The sequence below is a fragment of the Phaseolus vulgaris genome, chromosome 8 (assembly GCF_000499845.2).
Source record: "Phaseolus vulgaris cultivar G19833 chromosome 8, P. vulgaris v2.0, whole genome shotgun sequence".
In the NCBI taxonomy this organism is placed as follows: Eukaryota; Viridiplantae; Streptophyta; class Magnoliopsida; order Fabales; family Fabaceae; genus Phaseolus; species Phaseolus vulgaris.
Window position 1 is genome coordinate 9,072,155 of NC_023752.2, and position 25,568 is coordinate 9,097,722.

The 25,568-nt window shown below is 33.1% G+C and overlaps 4 protein-coding genes, 1 non-coding gene and 1 pseudogene across 8 annotated transcripts; 1 reads left to right on the forward strand and 5 right to left on the reverse strand.

Moving 5' to 3' along the window:
• Positions 1-1,431: 1,431 nt before the first annotated feature.
• On the reverse strand, positions 1,432-3,599 carry LOC137824192 (putative GDP-L-fucose synthase 2). Its single transcript, XM_068629676.1, has 3 exons — positions 3,200-3,599; positions 2,959-3,042; positions 1,432-2,527 (listed from the first exon to the last, which is right to left on the reverse strand). The coding sequence occupies exons 2-3, from the start codon at positions 2,978-2,980 to the stop codon at positions 1,572-1,574; spliced, it is 978 nt and encodes a 325-aa protein (XP_068485777.1). The 5' UTR covers positions 2,981-3,042; positions 3,200-3,599; the 3' UTR covers positions 1,432-1,571.
• A 2,087-nt stretch (positions 3,600-5,686) lies between these two features.
• On the reverse strand, positions 5,687-5,758 carry TRNAQ-UUG (transfer RNA glutamine (anticodon UUG)). The gene has a single exon. It is a non-coding gene; the product is annotated as a tRNA-Gln (tRNA).
• Positions 5,759-6,116: 358 nt separating this feature from the next.
• Positions 6,117-9,560, forward strand: LOC137823741 (probable WRKY transcription factor 26). 4 transcript variants are annotated; one of them, XM_068628991.1, is made up of 5 exons: positions 6,117-6,941; positions 7,048-7,206; positions 7,698-8,329; positions 8,437-8,598; positions 8,712-9,560. In XM_068628991.1, exons 1-5 carry the CDS (start codon positions 6,729-6,731, stop codon positions 9,163-9,165), a joined length of 1,620 nt encoding a protein of 539 aa, XP_068485092.1. In that variant the 5' UTR covers positions 6,117-6,728; the 3' UTR covers positions 9,166-9,560. The 4 variants fall into 4 exon arrangements, with proteins under 4 accessions (XP_068485092.1, XP_068485093.1, XP_068485094.1 ...); XM_068628992.1 differs by having other exon boundaries at positions 6,326-6,941; positions 7,701-8,329; XM_068628993.1 differs by lacking the exons at positions 6,117-6,941; positions 7,048-7,206 and adding an exon at positions 7,415-7,614.
• Positions 9,561-9,877: 317 nt separating this feature from the next.
• Positions 9,878-12,409, reverse strand: LOC137823742 (CASP-like protein 4B1). The gene is made up of 3 exons (XM_068628996.1): positions 11,866-12,409; positions 11,013-11,148; positions 9,878-10,325 (listed from the first exon to the last, which is right to left on the reverse strand). The coding sequence occupies exons 1-3, from the start codon at positions 12,366-12,368 to the stop codon at positions 10,134-10,136; spliced, it is 831 nt and encodes a 276-aa protein (XP_068485097.1). The 5' UTR covers positions 12,369-12,409; the 3' UTR covers positions 9,878-10,133.
• Positions 12,410-15,106: 2,697 nt separating this feature from the next.
• On the reverse strand, positions 15,107-19,766 carry LOC137824525 (uncharacterized). Its single transcript, XM_068630192.1, has 3 exons — positions 18,290-19,766; positions 16,873-16,925; positions 15,107-16,621 (listed from the first exon to the last, which is right to left on the reverse strand). Exons 1-3 carry the CDS (start codon positions 19,764-19,766, stop codon positions 15,107-15,109), a joined length of 3,045 nt encoding a protein of 1,014 aa, XP_068486293.1.
• A 3,086-nt stretch (positions 19,767-22,852) lies between these two features.
• On the reverse strand, positions 22,853-24,569 carry LOC137827078 (soyasapogenol B glucuronide galactosyltransferase-like; annotated as a pseudogene).
• Positions 24,570-25,568: the final 999 nt, after the last annotated feature.

The following is a 25,568-nucleotide window of genomic DNA, read 5'->3' on the forward strand; positions in this document are numbered from 1 at the left end:
TAAAAAGATTAATTAAAATCAAAATTGTAAAAATATAATTCTTAATTTTTTAATTATTTTCTTAAATTTTCATTTAAAAATATAATTTTTCTAATAATTTAAATGATTTTAATCACATTTATTGTATAAATTGTTTTATAAAAATTATATTTTGTTTTTTGAAAAAAATAAAAATATCATACTAGAATTCGGTGCCAGACAACCAAACAATTGGCTTTCCAACCACGAAAAAAAGTCAGAATTTGGATTTTTAAGGACAAAACTTTGGCATGAGACAATAAAGTTTATAATTATATTAGTAACAATGTGCCATTTGTGTAAAAATTATAGGTAAAAGTGTTAACTCTTAGACTAACTTTGATTCAGCTAAGAAGGAATGCAAAAAAACAACTAATTATCTAACATGTTCTTTATTATTATTATTTAAAACTTGTTCAAAATTATAAAATCATGAATATGGTTCAATAAATTTTGCAGAAATAAAACTTACAATTTTTTTTTAATTTTCAATAAATTTCTCCAACCAGGAGAGTATATTATAAAAAAAAATGTCTACATGCTTTGATTCTTTTAAATTTTCACCCATTAGTGGCTCCGCAACGCTTAAAAAGTTCTTACATATTTCCATATCTAACACTTTTTTTGAAAATAAATTATAAAGAAGTGATGGTTTAAAACACTTTTTTTTTAATGTTATTAGTATACTTTCAAAATTATATTTAATGAAATATATATTTTTAAACAATTATAGTCCTTTCTTAAAAACACGAATTCTTAATAATAAAACCGTAATTTTAAATATGACTTATATATTTTCGTAATTTTTATAAAATATATTCATTCACGTAAATAAAGAAGTAAATTACATATAATTTGTAAAAAAGCCTCAATTTTGTGTTGTCCTTTAAATGTTAAAGCATCAAATGGACCCTTTACTTTGAGTGGAAAGCATCGAGGGAAAATGTGGACAATGTGGACTATTTCTTCATGCACCTCCATTTATTCTTCTGCCCATACAAAAGTAAAATACCTTTTTATCCTTTTTGTGCTATCCCATAGAGTAACTTCCAGATTGTGTAATCCGGACACACATTTGAAAAGAAACTTTCGGATTATGTAATCTGAAAACTAAAAAAGACTTCCAAATTACATAATTTAGAAACTAATCATACATATAAAAAAAAAAAAGATTTATGGATTATGTAATCTGAAAGCTAATTACGAATTTAAAAAATAAACTTTCATTTGAGAGAAGAATATATGGAGCTGCGGGACGAAAGAGTCGAAAATGTGTTTTCTTTAGCTTATGCGTTATTTTATTATTTTTGTTAATGGTAAAACAATGCAAGTATTTTACGAGGAAACACTTTAAGAAAATGACTCAAACCAATAACCTGACTGGCTGTAGAAAACTGCACAAATCAATGCAAGTGACAACAAACAAAAACATAGTGTTTACTTCAAGAATAAAAATAACTCCATACATTATTTTTTTAACCAAAAAATTCTTGATAATGAAATGACAAGTAACTATAAAATTTGACATGGCAGAGTCTGGTTAACCAGGTGAATCATAGATTGACATTTTCCAAGTACCATTTGTAGGTATCAGCAAGACCATCCTTGAGGGAGACTTTTGGTGTCCAACCCAGGCTTGCAAGTTTTGAGCTATCCATCAGCTTCCTTGGAGTTCCATCAGGCTTAGTAGAATCCCAAACAAGATCTCCCTCAAACCCCACCACTTCCTTCATCAACTCAGCCAATTCCTTAATGGTAACTTCCTTTCCACTCCCTACATTCAGATGGTCCAGTTCACTATACTTTTCCATCATGAAGACAACTGCGTCAGCCAAATCGTCAACATGCAAGAACTCCCTCAATGGACTCCCTGTGCCCCATACCACCACCTCTTTGGCTCCTTTGACCTTTGCCTCATGAAACCTTCTCATGAGAGCGGGTAACACATGTGAATTCTCAGGGTGGAAATTGTCGTATGGTCCATATAAGTTGGTGGGCATTCCCGAAATTGCATCCCACTTATACTGAATTCTGTAAGCCTGGCACATTTTGATCCCAGCAATCTTGGCAATGGCATACCATTCATTTGTAGGCTCCAAGGGTCCAGTAAGCAAAGCATCTTCTGGAATCGGTTGGGGAGCAAATTTGGGGTAAATGCAAGAGGAACCCAAAAACAATAGTTTCTTGGCACCATTGCGATAAGCAGAATCGATGACATTGGTCTGGATTTGGAGGTTGATGGCAATGAAATCAGCAGGGTAGGTGTTGTTGGCATGGATTCCACCAACTTTGGCTGCAGCTACAATGACAAATTCAGGTTTCTCGGAGGCAAAGAAGGCCTCAACATCAGATTGTCGAGTGAGATCAAGCTCAGCATGAGAACGTCCGACTAAATTAGTGAACCCAAGTTGGGTCAGCTTGCGGACAATGGCGGCACCAACAAGACCCCGGTGACCAGCAACAAACACCTTAGCAGATTTGTAAGCTAGAAATGAGTTTGATGACAATGCTGCGGAAAACACACCAAAAAAAATCAGGAACACTTATAAAATCAAAGAATAACACAATAAACTACTCATCCTTTCGATTTAATTAGTAGAATACACTTACACTTTCATCTAATCACAGATTCTCATGTTCGATAAGTTTCTCGAGTCATATAATAACTATTTTAAAAGTCATATCTAGAATGGTTTCTGACTGGTTAGCCCCATATAAATCGTTACCCTATCAGTGGATGAAAATTTATCTCACAACTAATTTGTTTTTCTAGAATGAGTCAGCAATCCGTGAAATTCTAGTTGAATTCTACCAAAACTTTCAGGGTATGTAGCACTACTCATCTCCGAATTAAGACATTCAAATGAAGTTGAGACTCATCTCAGGAAGTTTCAATGAACAATCAAACAGATAGAAGACATGAATGAAGAGGAGAAAAACCATTATTGTCCTGGCTTCCCATGCTTCTCTGTGTTGGTTGGTTTACAAACAGCTAAGCTATTCCACCTTTCAACTTCAAATCACCTGAAATGAGTCAACAGCATTAAAAAAAAGGTAACTTATTACAGAGGAAAATAAAGCACAAAAATTACACAATAACACCAATTAGGGTCTTAAATCTGAAACCCATTTCTAAAACGACGAAACAAAACGAGGGCTGCAACAAAAGTAGAAACTTTACCTCGAATTTGAAGCGAAATAAAACCTCTGATTAAGAGGCTAATACGAATGATAATGCAGTTGAACCTGAGAAACAGACCCACGGTAGAGTTGGGTTCCAGCGAATCGGATCCCGTCGACGGAAATCTCAGATCTGAGAGATTCCGGCGAGATCAAATCAGAAATTGGTTCTTCTTTTCCCTCTTCTGTGACTCACTCACTCTGTTAGTCTTTTCAATTTTCACCATTTCTATATAACAACATTATCTCTCTAATGGAAAAATGTTATTAATATATTCTCACACATTTTTTTCATTGTCAAATAAAGTTTATTAAATTTATTATTATATAAAATATAATTTATTACTTAATTAAAACTCACTCGTTACTTTTAAATAATTTTGAGTGAATCATACTATCCTTGTGTGGAGGTATTGAATCCATTCAAGAAATCTCTTCAAATAAATATTTTTCAATTCATACAAATTAAAAGAAATACATTTGAGAAAAAAAAAATCACCCATTAATTGTACGAATCATTATATTAAAAGTGTGATCTTTTATTCTAGTCCACTCATGTTATAAATGATTTAACTGAATCTATGAATAGTTAGTTTCTCTATCATTTATTTATAAAAGTAAATCCATTCAATTTATCAAAAAGAAATACATTAAATTAAACATATCCATTTTTTAATAGTTAATATTTCATTTATTATTTTTGAAAATATATTATATTGTTTCATCAATACTCAGGTGATCATATTTATATTTTGCTCAGATTATACTTTTCATACTTTGATTAAGAAAAATATTTATGTGAGTTTAGTCTTGAAAACTTATTACGGTAAAAAACATATTTTAAGACTTCAAAAAATTATATAAATAATTTTATAATGAAGCTAGTTCTCAATATATATTTTTCTTATTTTTTGTTTGTTTGTTTGAGTAAATAGAGTATATTATTTAAATATTGGTGCGTACTTCAGCAGCAACAATTGTTGAGAAATTTACAAATACAAAGTTATGTTATGTCGTGACAACCTACGTAGTTTCCTTCTCACCCATATAGTGACAAATCGTAAATTCATTCTTCTTTTCCCAACAAATTAAATTTAAATTAATTTATCTATAAATTATTTTATTTATTAATGTAATGAGAAATTTGTCTAGTAGATTTTGTATTAAATACTCAAAATCTTAATTAATTGTTGTGCTGTAAAATCTTAATGACATATATATCTATATCATTATATTATAAAAATAACATTAGGCATTTTATTATTTTTTATTTTGCAATACATAAATAATTAAATGTTTAGGATTTTCATTAGAAATATAACATTTTATAATATTAATATATTTAATCATATTTTTAATAAAATACTATATTTGATAATTTATTATCTATTGTTATTTTTTAGGCTGCATTTAACACAATGAATATTTAAGCATTTTAAGAAAGGAATCTTAATGCAATTAAAGTTTTCTTATATTTAATAGAAGAAAATGAAAGTATTTCAAGCGTAAAAAAATCTTAAAACAAGAAAATAATAATTTGATATATATATATTATTAAAATAAATATTTTTTTATTTATCATATAAAGTTAGGACGTTGTGTTTTTTAATTTGGTCATATTTGCTTAATTTTATATTGTTTTTTTTAAATACATATAGAAAAATTGTGACGGTTATTTTTTTTTCAAAATTAATTTTTAAATGATATCATATTTGAGAGAACTAAATTAATTGACAGTTTTCCTAAGCTTGAAACTATGTAAGATAAGGGATGGAAAATTCATGGTTGTTTTTGTTTGTTTGAAGCCGGCTAAATGATTACATTAGAAAGCAATGTTATATTTAATTGAAAATATTAAGAAATATTTTAGAATATGTATGATAGAATGAATATGAAAAAATCATATAAAAAATATACTGTAAATGATATTATGGAATTTAATGATCTTACATTAATCTAAATGCCTTAAACTTACACTTACATTGTGTCTATGTAGTAAATGTCTTAAACTTACACTATAAGCTACAAAAATTCAGGATACAAATATATGAGTCTTGAAATATGTTAAATGTTAATATTTGATAGAATATAGATAATAGTAATGAATAATTAAAATTTGAAATTTCTTATAGTTAAATATTTATGAATTAAGTTAAGAATTAAATTGTAAATATTATTAAATTTAATTTATCCTTTACTTGTTATAAAAATAGAATGTGTTATAATTATATTTAGTACATAAGCAGATATTTGTGAAAGTTTAGAAGTTAATCCTAAAAGAATTATTTTGTTAAGTTTTGTATGAGTGTCCATATGACCTAGATATGATTTACTTTTGAAAATTTTGTTAATATTTTAATTGATAATTAGTACATATTTAATTTTTCCTTTTTGGAAATAAAAAATAGCTACTCCAGGAGTTACATTAAAGATTAAGATTGTAAAAATTTTCATAAAAAATTTCCAAAAATTACATTGAAAAAGGTAAAGGTCCTACCGGGAGTCGAACCCAGGTCGCTGGATTCAAAGTCCAGAGTGCTAACCACTACACCATAGAACCCTTTTGTTTATTCAGACACGTTTTAATTAAATAACGTCAACTTAGATCTATAGAACAGAAATTAAATGACAGTTTATTCTTATTTCTTTAAATATCGATCTGCTTACAATATTTTAGCCAAAAAAATTATTATTTAGAATGTGATGTATTCTCCCTTATCTCTTTCAGTAACTCAAGCCAACAAGAAATCTTTAGGCATATAAAAAAAATAAAAAGAAACGTGTATAGTTATTTAACCAATTCAGAAATAAAAAAACAACCTAAAGCTCCCCAAACAAAACGGTCCAATAAATAATTGAAGATAGACATTGAATATTTAGGTTGTTTTATAACATTGGATTTCTGACATTGGCACCACATAATGAGACAGAAGTACAATCCAATAATATTTACAAGCCACAGTTCCCTCTCTCCATAATGTAAAATGTTTGGTATTTAACTCACTAATTTTCTCCCAACTACTCAGATGTATTAACTCTTTTTCTAATTTTGTTTAACTTTCAAAGTTAAACTTTACTCTTGTTTACACATATATTATATGATTCTGATTTATGTTGAGATAAAAATGATTAAAGATAATCATAACCTTAATTTCTTGTGATACAAAATGATCCAATAATTTGTGTTATAATGGAACAAGGGTGGTAGCAACGAGCTGGCAGGCTGAGGCAGCTCAGTCAAAGCCACAAGTCTTGACCCAATTCAGTTTTCCACGGTCAAACATTTCTTGAGCTTCCTAGAAGCACCTTCTTCCAAGACTTTTTGCTGGTGATTTCATGCTTTGCCACAAAATCATGCACCTCTGCATCACTATTCACTTCTGTCTCCTCTCCTTATATCACGCCATACACCACTTTCTGTCTTTCCAATATAAACTCAAAACCAACCAACCTTTTCTTCATCCAAGAGGATATCTTTCACTCACCTTCTTTCCTTTCCAACAACAGTAACAAACAACAATACTAGTAACATGACCATGGGTGATCATAATAACAACTGGGGAACTTCTGAATTTAATCATCATCAAGTTGGACTTCTTGATGTTCCAAAATTCAAGTCTGCTCAACCTCCCTCACTACCCCTCTCTCCCTCTCCAGCCTCCCCTTCTTCTTACTTGGCCTTTTCGTCTGCTTTCAGCCCATCTGAGTTCTTCAACTCTTCTTTGTTTTCTCCTTCTCCAAATGTAAGTTACAAGCTCTCTCATGCACATAAGCTGCTGTGGTTTGGTTTCATGTTGTGGGGCATCGCTAATTGTGGGGGTTTCTTTTGTGTTATGTGTGTGGTTTTAGATTTTTGCATCTCCTACTACTGAGCCTTTGGCTGGCCAGACCTTCAACTGGAGGAACGGTTCAGGAGAAGAACAACAACGTGACAAGGAGGATGAGAAAAACTACTCGGACTTCTCTTTCCAAACTCAAATTCAATCTTCCTCAGGCATGTTTCAAGTGGTGAGCACTGTTGTTTTTTGTCACCATTTGACTTAAACAAGTATTATTTTCTGCGTGTCTTTCTGGTTAATCTTTGATCATCAAAGACACTTGGAGGCCGGTTCTTATTCTCTTTTCTGTTATTTACATATTTGGACTTGTTTCTAATGTTGTTTCTTCAGAAGTTTTCTTTGTCTTGGATTGCTTTGTGGGGTCATTTTATTGTTTTTAATGGCCCGTTGTATTATTTTGTTCTTCTTTGTTAATCTTATTTTTCTATTTTATTTTTGTTGGCATAAACACGGTTTGAATGCTTAAAACAAAACTTGCATAGCATATTCTAAGTTGAAAAAGTCTAAGCTAAAAGTATGTCAATGCATGTCTCTATGTTTCGAGAAATCCATTAGCTGCATAATCACAGTAAACAAGGTTTGATTTATTGATGGCTTGAAACATGTTATTCTTGTCGTGTATTTGGATCTGTATTCTAACTACTTGTTTTACTTGAACAGCAGGAACCACTTAAGAAACAAGATATATGGAAATTCAATGAACCTTCAAAGCGAACTGATTTTTCATCTGATAGGACAGCAACAAAATCTGAATACCCTTCAATTCAGAGCTTTTCCTCAGAAATGGCATCGGATAAATCAGAATTACAAAGCAATTCAGTTCCTGGATCTAGTCGTTTTGATTACCCCAATGCATCTCAGTCTGTTAGAGAACAAAAGAGATCAGAAGATGGGTTCAACTGGAGAAAATATGGACAGAAACAAGTGAAAGGGAGTGAAAATCCTCGTAGTTATTATAAGTGCACACATCCAAATTGCTTAGTGAAGAAGAAAGTAGAGATGTCTTTGGATGGCCAAATTACTGAAATAGTGTACAAGGGCCATCATAACCACCCAAAACCACAGTCTACTAGAAGAACAAACTCTCAATCAATTCATCAACCTTCTTCATCTTGCACAAACTCGGGGATTTCAGATCAATCAGTGGTGACCCTAGGCAATCCACAAATGGATCATTTCTCCATGCAGGAAGATTCTTCAGCTTCCGTAGGAGAGGAAGAGTTTGAGCAAACATCCCAAACCAGTTATTCTGGGGGAGATCAAGATAACCTTGGACCAGAGGCCAAACGATGGTAAGACCGATAGACGGCAGTCTAATAACCTGATTCACTATTTTAGAATGAAAATGCAGAGTTTACTTGGTTTGAAATATAACTAATTCTGATTCATATTGTTGCAGGAAAGGAGATAATGAAAATGATGACTATTCCGCCTCAGGGAGTAGAACTGTGAGAGAGCCTAGAGTTGTAGTTCAAACCACAAGCGAAATTGATATACTTGATGATGGCTTTAGGTGGAGGAAATATGGACAGAAAGTAGTGAAAGGAAATCCAAATGCAAGGTAATTAACTGAAGAGAACAAAGACCATTTAGTCAATGGTTCTAAGCCTTACAATTCATTTGTTGTTGCTGTCATCAATATCATTACTTAAGTTGTTCATATTCCATGTGCAGGAGCTATTACAAATGCACAGCCCCTGGTTGTTCAGTGAGAAAACATGTTGAGAGAGCTGCACATGATATCAAAGCTGTGATCACAACTTATGAAGGGAAACACAACCATGATGTGCCTGCTGCACGTGGTAGCGCAAGTTATAACATGAACAGAAATTCCCTGAACAGCAACATATCCGCTCCTATAAGACCCTCGGCAGTGAACTGTTATTCTAGCTCATCAGGTTTCAAAAATTCTCTCTACGATAATACCAGGCTTCCAGCAACCGGAAATCAAGAATCGTTTTCACAGGACAGGTTCCAGCACCCAGGAAGTTTTGGCCATTCGGCTCTTAACAAATCAATGGGTTCATATGCTGATCATGCACTGTACTCAGATGCTGCACACTCAAATGTCAAGGATGAGAAGAAGGATGACTCCTTCCTTCAGTCATTTCTGTCAAAGGACTTCTAAATTTGGGACTAGATCACAACTCTACATATTGATATTATCCTGGATATGTTATTGTATAGCATGTAGGATTTTAGTTAGTCACACAGCAGAATATGGACAAAGAGTTGCCAATGTTTACTTGGTTACCTCATTTAGATTAGTGAATGGCACTACAGCCATGGTGACAGCAAATTGTTGCTACACTACCTGTCAGCTAAGTTCATCTCCCAATAGAACATATCATAGGATTTGACGAATGAATTCTGTTATTCTTTTGTTGTATTTGTAGGGAAAAAGGTTTTCTTAGAAGAATCTTCATTATTTAATCTTGTAAGAATGTTTGTGCTGGCAATTTGTACTATGCACTCTCTACTTTTAGTTTTTATTAAATGATTTGTGATGACTGATTATCAGGAGGTAGGATTTCCATAATTTACAACACCATCTCAGGAATTTTGATAAATATTCAATTCAAAGTCTTTATTGCCCTCAAATAAAACAAAGTCCTTTATGCAAATTTTGATGATAATGAAATGTTTAGTGACTTCTTATTTAATTAGAAAAGAAAAAGCAAATTCAGAAAATTTCCACGCCTGAGAATATTGTAGTAAACTAGTGTTTAGATTTTGAAAGCTGAAATCTCTAGAATTTTAACAAGTCAAGTCTTTTATTGTTATGGAAACAAAATGAACTTCAGTTCTGACTTCTATTACTTGTGTCTCACAGTCAGGCATGAATAATGCATTCCCCACATTGTTTTTTTTTTGGCCAAACTGGTCAATAAACAGTCTCAAATACAAGAAAAGAGATTGAAAATTACATGTATTGGTATATGAAATCAACATCAAATCTCACTGTTTAACATATGCACAGAGCCAGAGAGGTGAGGCCTGACTCCCTTTCTCATCTTTACTATACAGAAAAATGTGATTTGTATAGAAGTATGAAAGTATGAAACAATATAGGGAGAGTTTTGCACAGTTCCGACTTCAGATGTAAGGTTGAGTTGATAGTTTGTAGCCAGAAATAAGGGCTGAAGCTGCTACACACAAGAAGGCAAAAATAGACATGCTAATGGCTGAAGCTGAAGTGTCTGTAAATATATTGTCTGCTCCTTCCCTCATTCTATTTGTCAATGGAATTGCAGAAGATGCCGATGATATCAAAAGATATGCAATAATCTGCAACGAAAAAAGTTGCAAAATTAACATTTGTAGTCCTTCAAGGCAAATATTTCGCAAATCATAGCCAATCATAAAGGTTTTGATTTTGAATAAAAATATATACTATAAATTTTTTAATTATTAAAAATGAAGCCTCTACCAACCAATAAATCATCTGAAGATTATATGGTGGTGCCATCAGTTGGATTCATTAACTTTTCCAAAACAAATAATTAAGGCCAATAAAAATCTCCCATGTGATTGCATTATTGAAGCACTTAAAACGTCATTGCATCCTCAGAAAAACATTTCATTTTATTACTAAATATTTGAATCTAGATAAGCTTTCATTTTCATGACTTCCGTGAAGGTAACTTCTGAAAGAAGTCACAAGTTTCCAATATAATCTCTTCACACTGGGGATATCTCAGCCACTCAGCCTCAAAAGGGCAACAAATTAATTTAATTTGCAATATATTACAAAGAATCTCATCAACAAACCAAAAGGTTATGTAATTTTAAAAGTTCTGAAACATACACAAATAAACAAAACTAGTATGAAAAAGAAGTCCCTTTGGGAAGTGAATTCAACTTGAACTTCAACACACTGACCTTGATTAGTGACTCCTCACAGGCCATAGAATCAGACATGGGATAAAAAAGAAGAAGCAGGATCATTGAAATAAGAGAAAAATTATGTCATACCTGATCACCAAAAAAGTCAAGCATAGCTGCCATTCTTGGCTTAAGCAATTGTTTTGCAGTGGAAAGTTCATGAATTTGACGGAACGCTTGGCCTCCAGTGTACAAACTAGACAAAATCGCTATAGCTAGCAAATACCTGTCATTCTCCAAATCACAATTCAACTTCATTACTATCGTGAAACCACTATCTACATATCTCAAATTAAAGTTTTGTAATGCGGTTCGATCAATTATAATTGTCATGATAAAGATCACGCATTTTATATAACAGTTACATTAAAGTGTAACTTTTAAAAAAAGAAACCACATGTATTACATATCCTAGTGAGAAACAACCTTGCTTGAGTTGTTGTGACAAGATTCATTATTAGGAGTGATAAAACTTTTTCGAAACTATTTAACATAACTGCATATTAAAAGTCTGAATTTGAGACACTACATTAAGTTTGAACAAGTTCTGACAATTAATTCAAATATTCAATGTTCTTTAAAGTGTATTGATCCCTGGTGTTAAAGTAAAATTAAACTCATTATTTTGTTGGTTTATCACAGTTTTTCCCTCCAGGAGACAAAAATTCACACACAAGATTCTATCAGTGGAAATTCGAGCAATGATTTGATTCACTCCACGAGAGACTAGTCATTTTGGTTAGACCAACCCTTCTTGATTATTAAACTCATTACATTTCTAACATTTACCTGTCTCAAAACCAATCAACTATCCTAACAACTCAGACCATCGAATAGTTTTATCTGAAATCTCAATTCTCCGATGAACATTAAAAAATTCAAATCTTGACCAATACCCATGGTTCTTAATCCAAAACTCTAAAAAGGGGTGTCAGATTTCTACCTGTACTCTTCAAATTTATCAAAATCTCTCCAATCGCCGTGTTTATTGCTGGCCATGACAATGAATGAAATCAGAGAGAAAAGCAGAGCGATCCCTCTCAGTGCCAACGACCCTCTCTTCATCAAGTCCTCCCTCTCCAACCGCCGCAGGATTCCGCCTATTCCACCGCTGTTAGTGGCCGACGTCCGGTGGTTCACGCTGGGCGGCGCTGAAGGCTCCACTGGCGGAGTCTGAACATGTATCTTTGGCGACGAATTTCCGTCGAGATTTGTCATTTTGTGTTTGGTTTTGGATTGAGATTTGAAGGAATTGAAGTGAAAGAAAAATAACGTTGTTTTGTGTTTGCTTATGTAAGGTGGCAATGTTGGTAAAATCGTTATGGAAGTTATCGAAGCTTCGGGGAACAGAGTAGCAGCAGATGACGCGCGCGAGAGTAGTAGCGGAGATGACGTGGCGTGATGGCATCCGTTGAAGTGTGGAGTATAACGAAGAAAGGCAATCATAGCTGCCACACCAATGCATGTAGCGATGATGGCAATGATGCATGTCTGGTCATCGTGCTCATCCAGATAATTTTATTATTTTATTTTACATTAACTCACTCATACAAATAAATTAATAATTTCTTATATCAAGATAATAATCTCTTTCACTTTAAATGTATACGAGTAAGTAGTACAATTCTTTCTCTTTTTTAATCAAAATCTATACTGATGTAATAATGTAATACTATAACAATTATTAGTAACCATATTAAAGAAAATTATTTTAATTGGTTGTAACTTTTTTCACAAAAAAAGTTATACCTTGTATAACTAGTTATAATATTTCACTATTACCATTTTTAATATTTTCTAATTATATTTTTTCACTTTGTTTTTCATTAAAAGAAGAGATAAATAAAAAATAATGTATTATCTCCACATAAGTTATAAGTTGAGTGAAAAAAATATTTCCAAAATATAATTAATTATTAAAATAAAACTAACATTAAATTATAATTTATTTAAATAAATAAACATTTTCTCATTTTGTATGTATATTTTATTCATATTTGCACTCAATAATATTTTTAAATATACTAATTATCTTCTGTATGCATAGTAAAAGAGATAAAGAAAAATATATTCACAATTTCATAACATACACAACTATTATACTTTTCTTTTACCTTCAGTTTTTGTTAATATATTAATGAAAAGGAGAAATGATCGTAATAGTAATAGTTAGAGACATCTGAAAAAAAAGAAGAGAGATTATTGTCTCCATACTAAAAAATAATTAGTAAGCACTTTTAATCTATTAATCACAATTGCTAAAATAAGACTTGAAGATTGAGATTGAGAATAATTCATTTCACCTAAAATAAGTGAAACACACACACATATATATATATATATATATGATTCATCAATCATACATATAAATGAAAATATTAATAATTATTTTTTTCTTCTACTAAAAGTAGGTTTCTACTAAAATATTTAAATAGGAAAACGATAATTTTATTATGTATTTTAATATTAAAATAAGAGTGTTTATAAATAATATTACATGCTAAAGCATTGAGTGTAGGATAATAACATTATTAATGAATAACTTGAATGAAAAAGTATAATTTGACATTTTCTCTTATGTTGTGTTTAGATTAGAGTGGTGATGAAAAAAAAAAGAAGGAAAGGAAAAGGCTTGAATATTTTTTTTTTGAATAGAAAAAGAAATGATTGAATTTGAGTGAAAAGTTTGTTATATATATGATTGAAGTTATATAATGAATTACCAATATATCCTTTCTTGTATTTTATTGAGAATAAGTATAAATTAAATTTAAATAATAAATATTTATGAAATATTAAGTAATGCAAAAATATTTAGATAAATTTATTTAATTTTTAATTAATTATATATACTTAGTTTAATTTTAATAAGAATGAGTATAAATTAAAATTGAAAAAAAAAATAATTAGGAAGTAATTAATTTTAAAACTGAAAATAATATTTAAATTATTTTATTAATAACACTCCATTGAACTTAAAATAATTTTTTATGTCAAATATTTTTATCATATTTAAGTTTTATCTTAGTTCTCTTATATGTTTTTTTTAAATTCAAAGTAAATATAAATCATATTTTAATCCATAATATATTTATTATAACATTTATTAATTGCTAAGAGTATGTAAAGAGTTGGTTTGTTTCAGATTTGTGTTTTTATGGTGCTTTTGTTAGAAAGACAGCTATCACATAAAAGCTAGTTTGGAAAGAAACTTGACAGTTAGCACAATACCACATCATAATTAGTTCTAAATTGTTGTTTATGCTTTACCATTTTGATTTGGTAGATGAACATAATTTGGATTTTTAACCTTCATTATTGGGTTGTGGTTTATGATACAGTTGCACCATGAATTTCTAGTATGTGTTCTTTTCTCCAAATTTTAATCTCTCTTTTCTACCATTAAAAGAAAAGAAAGCAACTTGTCATAACATGTAATTTATAGCCTATATTGTATGCATACGGGTACAATACCGATCCAGATACAAAAGTACTGTATTGTTGAAAAATTGGAACGTTAATAATTATTTTTAGCATATATAAAGAATATAATTAAATTTTATATATTGTAAAAATATAAATAGACATGATTTACAATTTAACGTTAAATCAACATAATCAAAACATATCTCATAATAAAAAAACTAGAATATATAAATTTTAACAATAGTTTTAATTTAGTCATTTCATTTTCCATCATTTCGAACAATGATACATTGACAACTCTATTTTTTTATACAACCACATTACAACTTCCAATATTATTATTTTAATACTTTTTTTATATCATTTAATTACAAATTTACCTTTTATTATATATATTTATTTTTAAACTCACTACATCAAAATTTGTATAAAGTGAGTTGTCAAAGTATATATATTTCTAAGGAAATGATGGTTTGACACCCATTGTTCCACTTTACATCCCACTAAATATTAATATTTTAATTATTTTTAATTTTTTAATTTTAAAAATTATTTTAACATTTTATATTTTGTCTAATATTTTATTAAAGACATTTTCTTATTTTTAATTTTTTTTATTATAAATATTAATATTTTAGTGTAGGTGTAAACTGGAGGAGGGGATGAAAAAATATAATTAAAAAAAAAAAAATTGTATAGAACTCCAATAGTTTTTAAAGTATCACTTTCCTTATCTTTTTGAAACCTTCTTTTCAAGGCTATCCCTTCATTTCAATTTTCAAGTTTGTTTCCTCAGTTGCTTTAGATGCCTTCAATGAATTTAGTTCATCCAACAACTGCATCAAGTTGTTGTAAGAGGATCCACCCTCCTCTGTACTTTTCTTGGAAGCACCTCCAAGTTCTCTTGCTCTCCTCCTGATTTCTATGCTTTCTTCTTTTCCCATTAACTCTACCACAGCCTTTGCAATCTCTTCCCTTCCCACCACTGCATCCTCTCCCAGGCTTGTCCAGAACTTGTTTTCTTTAGCTCCCACTGGAACTCCAATCTTCAAAACATCAACTAACAGCTTCTCATTGTAAAATTGCTCAGCAAACATTGGCCATGTGATCATTGGCAATCCAGCACTCACACTTTCAAGGATGGAATTCCAACCACAGTGAGTCACTATGCCTCCTATGGAAGGGTGGTCCAATATCAGCAGCTGTGGTGCCCAGTTCCATATGATAAAACCCTTCTTGTTTTTTCTCATCTTCTCCTCAAACTCTTGAAGGAAAATGTCTCCATTATCATTTTCATCTTTTTTTCGTGCAACCCAGATGAAACTATAGCCAGAATTTTCGAGCCCGTGAGCAATTTCAACAATTTGAGCATGAGAGAGCCTCGTGAGGCTCCCAAAACTTACATAAAGTACAGACTCATTTTGCTTATAGTTAAGCCAATGTAGCCACTCTGATTCTTGTGCAAGGTCCTCCTTGTGTCCCCTATTGACCTTGTCTTCATTACCCTTGTTAGCCCAGGTTGAAACTGGTCCTACACTCCAGCACTTGACCCCCTTTGTACTTTGATAAAGATGCTGGTAATCACCTTCAAGTTCATGAAAACTGTTGCACAGTGTTCCATAGCTTCTGCTCTCTGATTCATTGGCTTCATTCATTAAGTCTGCTATTTCATTCTCAGTCCTTATCCATTCTTCTAGCTGCAAGGTGGTCATCTCAATATTATGTGGAAGGCCAGGAATTGAGAACCTCTGGGTGGCAGAAACTAACCTCTCATGAGGCTTATGCTTTATGATAAAATGAGTGGCGCAGCTTGCGAATTGGCTTGCACTGTAAAAGCAAAGCCTTGGAATGCCTAGTTTTGCAGCTGATTCAACTGTCCAAGGATAAAGCTGATCAGTTACAAGACAATCTGGTTGCAGATCCTGAAACAGACGCTCAAATGGACCTTGGAGCATCGACACACCATAAAAGATCTTACCAACCATATCTGGGGAAGTGCCATCTTTGAGGTTTTCAGCCCCCTCAGGGAGACCAAGTTGGGCTGCAGGGAACGCTACCAGTTGTGTTCTGATGTGGTATCCACCATTGAAGTCACTGTCTATTGCGTTTTGGAATGTCAAAGCATTAGCATGGGTAGTGATAATGGTAACACTAGCACCATATCTTGCAAAAAGTCTTGCTGTGTCCACCATGGGGTTCAGATGGCCGGATGATAGATATGGTAGAAAAGCTACATTGAGTCGGTGGGCTTGCGACTCTGTCTTCATGGTAAACTGTGGTCAGAAAAAAACTACTCACACTTCTCTTTCCAAACACAAACCACAGTACGTACCCTTCTTTCAGTTTTCCACATCCATTTCTCAAGTGGTAAGTGCTGTTCTTTTTATAACCACCACACTTAAGACAAGAACCATTTCTGTTAATTATTAACTTGATCTTTTGGCCGGTTCTTGTTCTCCCCGTTATTCTTGTCATGTTTTTTTCGTTAGCTTCTGCCTCAAACCGTTATTCTTGTTCATTGTACCCTTTTGAATTGCCTCTTCTTGTCTCCTACTTTTGTTTTTGTTGTGATAAAAACTAGATTAACATATTTTAAGTTGAAAGAGTCAAACTTAAAAGTATGCTAATGTCTGTTTCTATGTGTTGACGGCCAAAAACCTTGTTAAAATGATTATCAAACTGCATAATCAGGTTAAAATATAGGTGGATGTATCAGACTTGGAACTTGTTCATGTCATATATTTTGTTCCCTAGGCAGTGAATACTTGTTCTAGTTAAACAATAGGAACCACTAAAACAACAACACATGGAAACTTGGTATTATTGCAAAAGAAACTGAGTTATCATCTAACAAAGCACAACATCAAAATCTGAATATTCATCAACTCGTTGTTTCTCAGAAATGGCTGCATCCAAACCAGAAATTAAATAATTTAGCTCCCCCGAGTCTGGTTATTTTAAGGGGCCGTCCTCATATAAGGCAAGCATAACCTACCTTTTGCTCCCTTATTATACCACAGGCCGGTGGTTTTGTCATTATATAGAAATCATAATTTATATTATAAAAGTATATATAATAATAATAATGCTTTACTGGCTCCATAATCAAGGTAAAACTGATATATTAATCATAGATACGAACATTGTATTAAGATATTATAATACTTGAAGAATGAGTAAAGCATTTCGTTGATTTCCAGTGAATGTTACAATTTATATAAATAGATTCAAATGGTTTTCGTATGATTAAATTTTGTCGACTTTGAGATTAACAAGAAATTTAACTTTAGGCCATCACAAATGGGATTTTATAATAATTTTATTTTTCAATATATGTGCAGGGATCGAAGATCGTCTATTATTCACCAGTATGGGATGCCTATGTTCCTGCATAATGTTTTGGAGTATTTCTCATTTGGGCAAATTGAATGGCATCAAACAATGATTTTTAGCCTGTTTGTAACTTAAAAACAAAATTTTGTCCTCATAAAAAATAAACTTGGGTAATGATTTGTATTGAAACTCTTATTTTCATAATAATTTGAATTCAAATACAAATAGGCTCTTTATCATTCTCCAAACTCTGTTCTAAAAGAAATGCTGAATAAGAAATTTAGACCAAGTTAGAAGAATTATTTCCTCCCTTTTTTGTTAGAGGGGAAATTTACCGATCCCTTAGTTAAGTTGTAAGTCTTTGTTTTCTTGTTTTTCATTTCATTTTTCTTAGCCAAAATCTTCAAACAAGCAAATGACATTACATAGGAAAAACTATAATATTATACCGAAACAGCAATACAAGTAACAAGCTAGATCTATGTAAAACAGTGAGCTTCATAAGTACTTGAAGTTGTTCATCCTGTTATAAAAGCAAAATGCATTATAAAATCACCAGCTGCACCTCCTTGAACCACTACATTAATGCTCCATTTCAATTATCTAACCTGCAAGTGCTTTAGATATCTTCAATGATTTAAGCTCATCTATCAACTGAGTCAAGTTGTTGTAAGAGTGTCCACCCTCCTCTATAGTCCTCTTGGCAGCATCACTAAGTTTTCTTGCTCTGTTCCTCATTTCTTTGCTCTCTTGGCTACTTCCCATCAAAAGCACCACAACCTTCACTATCTCTTCCCTTCCCACGGCTGCATCCTCTCCCAAGCTTGTCCAGAACTTGTTTTCTTTAGCTCCTACTGGGACTCCAATCTTCAACACATCAACTAACAGCTTCTCATTGTAAAATTGCTCTGCAAACATTGGCCACGTGATCATTGGCAATCCAGCACTCACACTTTCAAGAATGGAATTCCAACCACAGTGAGTCACCATTCCTCCTATTGCAGGGTGGTCCAATATCAGCAGCTGTGGTGCCCAGTTCCATATGATAAACCCCTTCTTGTTTTCTTTCATCTTCTTCTCAAACTCTTGTAGGAAACTGTCTTCATTCTCATTTCCATCTTTTTTCCTGATCACCCAGATGAAACTATGACCAGAATGCTCAAGCCCATGAGCCAGTTCAACAAGTTGAGCATGAGGGAGCCGCATGAGGCTTCCAAAACATACATAAAGTACAGACTCATTTTGCTTAGAGTTAAGCCAATTTAGCCATTGTGGCTCTTGTTCAAGGTCCTCCTTGTGTCCCCTATTAGTCTTTTGTCCATCATCCTTGTTAACCCACGAAGAAACTGGTCCAATAGTCCAAGATTTGATCCCCAATGCACTCTGATGAAGTTGCTCATAAACGCTTTCAAGTTCATGAAAACTATTATACAGTGCTCCATAGCTTTCAGTCTCCGATTCAAACATTGCATCAAAATAGCCTGTGGTTTCATTCTTAGTCCTTTCCCATTCCGCTACCTGCGGTGGCGTCATCTCTATTCTTTGAGGTAAACCAGGAATTGTAAACTTGTGGGTATCAGAGACTAAGCTTTCATGAGGTCTATGTTTCCTGATAGAATGACTAACACAGTTGGAGAAGTAGCTTGAGCTGTAAAAGAAAAGCCTTGGAATGCCTAGTTTTGCAGCAGACTCCACTGTCCAAGGATAGCAAACATCAGTCACTATACAATCTGGTTGCAGGTCTTGAAACAGAAGCTCAATTTGATCTTTAAGCATTGATATTCCATGACTGATTTGACCCAACATTTCTGGGGTAGTGCTATCTTTAATGTTTTCAACCCCATCAGGGAGACCAACTTGGTCCGCAGGGAATGGAATCACTTGAGTTCTGATGTGGTATCCACAACTGAAGTCACGGTCAATGGCCTTTTGGAATGTTAAAGCATTTGCTTGGGTAGCAATAATGGTAACGCTAACACCATGTTTGGCAAATAGTCTTGCAGTGACTACCATCGGGATCATATGGCCAGGTGTTGGATATGGAAGAAAAAGGACATTGAGTTGGTCGTGCGATTCAGCTTTCATTGCTTTTTCAATATATGAGGCTCTATTCCTCAGCGGTAGATGCTGCTTTAAAGAAATAAAGCTTGGAGAGAAGTTTGTATGATACTGAGAGAGAATTTCAAGCCTGTTTCCCAAAAAATAAACCAGAACCGTATGTTAAATACCAGGGGACCCTTCATTCTTTGTAATCATAACATGGGCCTAATTAAATAAAAGAAATTCCCAAGAAGAGAAAGATAGTAGAACAATACCTGTTTCAGAAAACTCCGTAGAAATTGTCTACCTTTTCCCAAAAAGGAGGATGGATTGTGTTGTTTATCCCTCAGTGAAGACTTAAATAAAGCCAACACATCTCTTTCACCCTTCCTCAAACATGTCTTACGTGGTAAGTGTAGTTCGTTTTATGTAATCATTTAGCAAGGACAAGTACCATTTTATGTTTGTCTTGTCTGTTGTTTGTTGGATCAGTTTGCCTTTCTCCATTGTTCTTGACTTATGAATACTATATTTTCTGCTTGTTCGGCTTTTGTGGGATCAGTTATTTTTAACTGTGGAATGTTTGAGGAACATTATGCAAACTGACAAATTTGACAAGAGCTTCAAATGGTATCAAAAGGGCATATCATAGCAAGTATTTTGGATGACTTTAGAATAAGCTTAGAAAGAATGTCTAAACAAAAGAAGTCTCATAATATTAACTGAAACCTCATCAGAATGATTATTTAAAGCTTTCTCTGAAGATATTCAGAGAGTTTGTGCTTTAACCGAGAAAAATGAAATTGGCACTTATAATTGATTATTCGTATAGCATATATACTGGTATATACAAAACAGACGTGCTACCAATAAATTAAATATATTATGTGTCAATTTTGCTCATTGCCATCCTAAATTTAGAACAACAAAAAGCAAATTATGTATTGTGTTTCCGAACTATAACAGCTTCAATGATATGTGGACGACATCATGATGAACAAAGACATCAATCTATAATAACTTATTTTTGCTTTAGCTTTCTAATAATTGATACAACACTTAGCAAAATATTTAGTTTTGACAAGGACTATTCTGTCTCGTTTTCACTTGTTACACATTTTAATATGTCAAAAATGGATAAGAACAAATTAATAACCTTAACCTATTCTGTTAAATATATATATATATATATATAATTTTTTAAAATAATATGTGTAATAATACGATTTTCTTAGTTTTATCTAGTTAATTGATGTTTCTGAAACTTTGTAAATATTCATAATATAAATTATAATATTATTGTACACTAGTGAAAAAAAGTCCATTTAAACGATACATTTTATAACGTTTTTACTGTCAAATGTTGTCTATCAAAATATAGTGACATTTTCAAAATTAAAACGAGTATAAAACAACGGTTGACTAAGTTAAAACGCCGTTTTTTCATTTTTTTTTGCACCAACGGTATATTGTGATATAATACAAAAATTATATTTTTTTTTTTACTTTTTAATCAAAAATAAATTTACACATGACTTAAAATTTTAAAAATTGTTCGTAAGTCAATGAACTAACTAGTTAGCTAAGTGAGGCCCAGCAAGACTTGATGAAGGCATGAATTTGGATGATCTTAAATAAATAAATTCTTGTAGAGAAGAGTACTATTTTGATTATAAATTTTAAAAATTTATTTTCATTTTCTTTAATGTGTAAAATAGGTGAGTGTTATCATACATGTTAAGCGAGGATGTAAAAAGGGTAGTAAAACACTGATAGGTAAAATAAGTGTGTGTTATAAAGAAAAATAATTTCATTAAACTTAGCATATACACAAACATCATAGAAACCTGTTGTTCTTGGTTGTAGAAGAGTTGCAGAAAGAACGATTGCCTCTGTTGGAGAAACCAAAGGGGCGAGGTTTGGTATTTGAAGGCCAAAAAATGTTTCTAAGATTAGCCTGAAGAGAATTAAAATCAATAGTTCTATGTTTGTTCAACATTTTTACTCCTTGATGATGTGTTTGAATTGGGGAGAAGATTTGAGGGAGTGAATTTGGAGTGATTTGAGATAAAAGTGAAGTTGTTTGGATTGAGATACGTTAGGATAGACTTGTGAAAGAAAGTTTATTGAAGTTAGTGAGTGATGTGATGATTGTGAAATTTTTTTTAATTTTTTTAAAATGTAAGATTTTTTATTTTTTTTAAAATGTAAAATATATAAAATATAAGTTTACAAATTTGATAAATATAATAAATTTTAAAAAAATTATAAAATAATTTAATATAAAAGAATTTAGAAATATATATTAAAATAAAAATAAATTCAAATAAAAAAACTAATATTAAATATTAATAAAAATAAGTATTAATAATTAAAATTAAAATTAATCTTTTTTTATTTTTTATTTTATTATAATATGAAAATTAATATTAATAATTAATAAAAAAATTATAAATATTATATGTATATATTAAAATCTAATTTATATATATATAATCAGTATAAAATTTATAAAATTTTATTAAAAAATAATATATAATCAACTTTCTCTTTAAATTCCTTCAAATCCAAATCAAAGAAAATTCTGACAAAAAGTTTTTCGTGTTTTAACCCCAATTCTTTTCTCGTTTTTTCAACTTTCTTTGCTTTCTCCAGGTCCTAAGAAAGAATCAACGGGTCACTCTCTTCAATGAAGTAAGAATCAGTGTAAGAAAGAACAAACATAACAAAGATATCGTAGGCTTCAAGTAAACTATCTAATATAATTTCTAACATGTGTAGATATTAAAAAATCAATGCAAAAAACAATCTTGTTGATATAAAAAAGATAGGTAGTGATAGTGATAGCCCTCTCCTCTAGAGTGCCCTCTGGAGTGCCAAGTTAGATTTTGAGCTTCTTAATTTTGGTTCTTGATTGAAAAACATTATAAACGTGTAGTTTGTTCCAGATTTCAAAGGAAGGAAATAGACCTACTGTTTTGGTGAGAAGAAGAGTGTCATGCATGGAAGAAGCCATGCAAATAGAAGCTAATTTTATTGCTTATAGTTGAAAAATTCTTGATAAACATCGAGTTTAGCAAATATGCTAGAAGAAGAAAGAGAGAGAAACTATTTTATATTATTATGACGCAAAGATACAAGCCAGGGAGATAAATATATCAAGAGATTCGTACACCCGGAAATAACCGTAAGACAGCTAAAACAGTTAATCAGTGGTTTGTTTAACACATCTTATTAAAAGGCTTCACCACATGCACCTCCTAGAACCACTAGATTGCTTCTCCATTTCAATTATCTAACTTGCTTCTGGAAGTGCCTTTGATGTCTTCAATGATTTAAGCTCATCTATCAACTAAATCAAGTTGTTGTAAGAGTGTCCACCCTTCTCTATAGTCTTCTTGGAAGCGTCACTGAGTTTCCTTGCTCTCCTCCTCATTTCTTTGCCCTCTTCTTTCTCCATCAACTGTACCACAACATTGGCCATCTTCTCCCTTCCCACCACATCATCCTTGCCACTGAATGCCCAAAACTTGTTTTCTTTAGCTCTCACTAGAACTCCAATCTTCAACACATCAACTAGCAACCTCTCATTAAAAAATTGCTCTGCAAACATAGGCCATGTGATGATTGGCAATCCAGCATTCAAGCTTTCAAGAATGGAGTTCCAACCACAGTGAGTCACAAAGCCTCCTATGGCAGGGTGATTCAATATCAGCTGCTGTGGTGCCCAGTTCCATACGCTAAAACCCTTCCTACTTTCTTTCATATTATCCTCAAACTCTTGCAAGAAACTGTCTTCATTCTCACTTCCATCCTTTTTCCTCATGACCCAGATGAAACTATGACCATAATGTTGAAGCCCATAAGCCAGTTCAACAAGTTGAGCATGAGGGAGCCGAGTGAGGCTTCCAAAATTTACATAAATTACAGATTCATTCTGCTCAGTGTTAAGCCAGGTTAGCCACTCTGGTTCTTCTGGAAGGTCCTCCCTGTGTTTCCTTTTCACCATTTCTCCATCATCCTTGTTAACCCAGGCTGAAACTGGTCCAATATTCCAAGATTTAATCCCCACTATTCTCTCATGAAGTTGCTCACACTCACTTTCAAGTTCTTGAAAACTATTATAGAGTGCTCCATAGCTTCTGCACTCTGATTCAAACATTTCCACAAAAAGTCTGGGACATCCTTACGAACCCTTTCCCAGTTTGTTAGTTGCAGACGGGTCATCCCTATTCTATGAGAAAAATCAGGAATTGTAAACTTGTCGGTATCGGACACTAACCTCTTTTGAGGCCTGTGCCTCCGGATAGAATGAGCAGCACAGTCGGCAAAGTAGCTTGAGCTGTAAAAGAAGATTCTTGGAATACCCAGTTTTGCTGCAGATTCCAGTGTCCAAGGATAAACCATATCACTCACTATGCAATCTGGATGCAGATATTGAAACAGAATCTCAATCAGACTTCTGAGCACTGATATTCCATGATAGATTCGACCCAATATTTCTTGGGAAGTGCCATCTTTCATGTTTTCAACTCCTTCGGGGAGACCTACTTGAGCTGCAGGGGAAGGAACCAGTTGGGTTCTGATATGGTATCCAAAGCTGAAGTCACTGTCTATGGCCTTTGGGAAAGCGAAAGCATTAGCAGGGGTAGCTATAATGGTAACATTAACACCATGCCTGGCAAATAACCTTGTTGTGTCTATCATGGGGTTCATATGGCCAGGAGTTGGAAATGGAAGACAAGTGATACTCAAGTGGTTGTGAGGTTGAGAATCCATTGCTTTGGCAATGTATGAGGTTCTGTTTCTTTGGGGAGGTGTCTGAGAGAACTTTCTGTGATCACAGAGAAAGACTCTGCCTCAGTAAAAGAAGGAAGAACTACACCAGAAAACCCTTCATTATATGTGTACCTACCTGTCCTCGGGTGTCGTTTCACCACTAGTAACGAAGGGACCGCGTAAGGTGGGTTCCACGAGCGCCATGGGTCAGTGTCTCGCGAGGCACGTGCGCCAAGGTACCAAAGAGTGGTAAGACATCGTACACCAGGACGTGCCTATGTGTCACCAGGCAGTGTAGAGAGGTCGGACATCGGCGACTCGCACAACAGAGCTGGACCACGAGAGGTGGATTCCAGACCACACATCAGTTATTAGTTAGGGAGAAGCCTAGGTCACGAAAGTCCATGCGTGTGATGTGGATGACGCGTTCAGGCGTAACACAAGTAAAAAGCCACTGGAAAAGATACGACCTGAGAAGGTCATGTTCCAGGGGTGAGCTGCATGCATGCCACGTGAACGACTATAGCGCTCCCAGGACGGGTGACCCCAGAGATCAGGTGCACGAGGTGGCATCCAGGTGGTCATCCCGTCAGAGGTTGCACTCCAGTTATAGAGCCCTACGCACTAGGTTGCCCTAAGAGTGGGTAATAGCGACGCTGGGGCCCACCCTCAGAAAGCTTATTTTGGGTAGTGGAAACAGTGGAAACCCTGGACTATATAAAGGGAAGTAACAAACCTAGTAAGGTACGCTATTCATTTGCGTCGCTTCACACACACAGATTACACAAGAGTTTTTTACAGTTTACTTTGGTGTTTCCTAGTCCTACATTGACTTGAGCGTCGGAGTGCAAACGGCTTCTAGGGCGCCCTTTGTTGAACGAAAGAAAGGCACGAACAAAGGCATAGAGAATCGGGCATGGGAGTATCGTGAGACGTATGAAAACCCTCGAATCAACCGGCAGGAACATTTGGCGCCCACCGTGGGGCACGATTTAAAATACTGTCCCACTCGCAAGATCAAGAAGAAAAGATCAAGAAATATGACAAACATGAGGCAATGATCCGTTG